General features: G+C 62.2%; 1 protein-coding gene across 1 annotated transcript in view; it reads left to right on the plus strand.

Annotated features, from left to right (window-relative positions):
* The window catches only part of BAP1 (BRCA1 associated protein-1 (ubiquitin carboxy-terminal hydrolase)), a gene marked incomplete at its 5' end in the record, with an annotated part of 9384 nt that overhangs the window by 6902 nt on the left and 1841 nt on the right, over positions 1-641 (plus strand). Inside the window, 2 exons of the mRNA XM_009578464.1 lie at positions 1-77; positions 199-359. Of these exons, the coding sequence (XP_009576759.1) occupies positions 1-77; positions 199-359 (238 nt within the window). The remainder of the gene's footprint in view (positions 78-198; positions 360-641) is intronic.

A 641-nucleotide genomic window follows, 5' to 3' on the forward strand; every position in this document is an offset into this window, starting at 1 on the left:
GGACCTGGTGCCCGTTATCAGCCCCGGGCTGCTGCACCTCACGGAGGACGGTGTGTTCTGCCCGCTGGCTGTTGCAGGTAGGTGCCTGCCAGCTTTTGGGAGGGGGGTGGCATCTACCCTGTGGTGACGGGGCAGTGTCCTTTGACTTCAGGAGTGGATACCAGTCCTTTGCAATGTGCTTCCTTCCCTTGTGCGCAGATGGGGGGAAAAGCTCCCCCGCTTCCATCAAACCCGGTGAAGAGGCCCCGGTCGCAATCAAACTGGACGAGAAGGAGGGCAGTGAGGCCAGTGACAGCAAAGAGAAGGTGGGACTTGGCAGGACCAGTGATCACCCTGGGGGGGAAAAGTATTCTCCCAAGGTGAGTTTTGTGCTGCGACAGCCCTGGGAACGTGGAGCTCCCTGTGCTCACCCAGAGACGCAGCAGCGCTGGCAGTGACCGAACCGCATGTGCACGCTGTCCCGCTCGCGTGTCGCCGCAGCCGTCCCTCGAGGCACAGGGCAGTGCAGGTTTTGTGCCTTGCGTCATCTCAGGGACATTTGCCTTGGCAGTGGGCAGAGCCGCTGCCTCCCGCAGCTGAGACGTTCGGTGTGCTGTGCTCTCCTTTGGGCCAGGGGCCGGTGGGACCCTGCACCCCTAAAT

This window comes from Fulmarus glacialis, unplaced genomic scaffold, assembly GCF_000690835.1.
Source record: "Fulmarus glacialis isolate BGI_N327 unplaced genomic scaffold, ASM69083v1 scaffold30865, whole genome shotgun sequence".
In the NCBI taxonomy this organism is placed as follows: Eukaryota; Metazoa; Chordata; class Aves; order Procellariiformes; family Procellariidae; genus Fulmarus; species Fulmarus glacialis.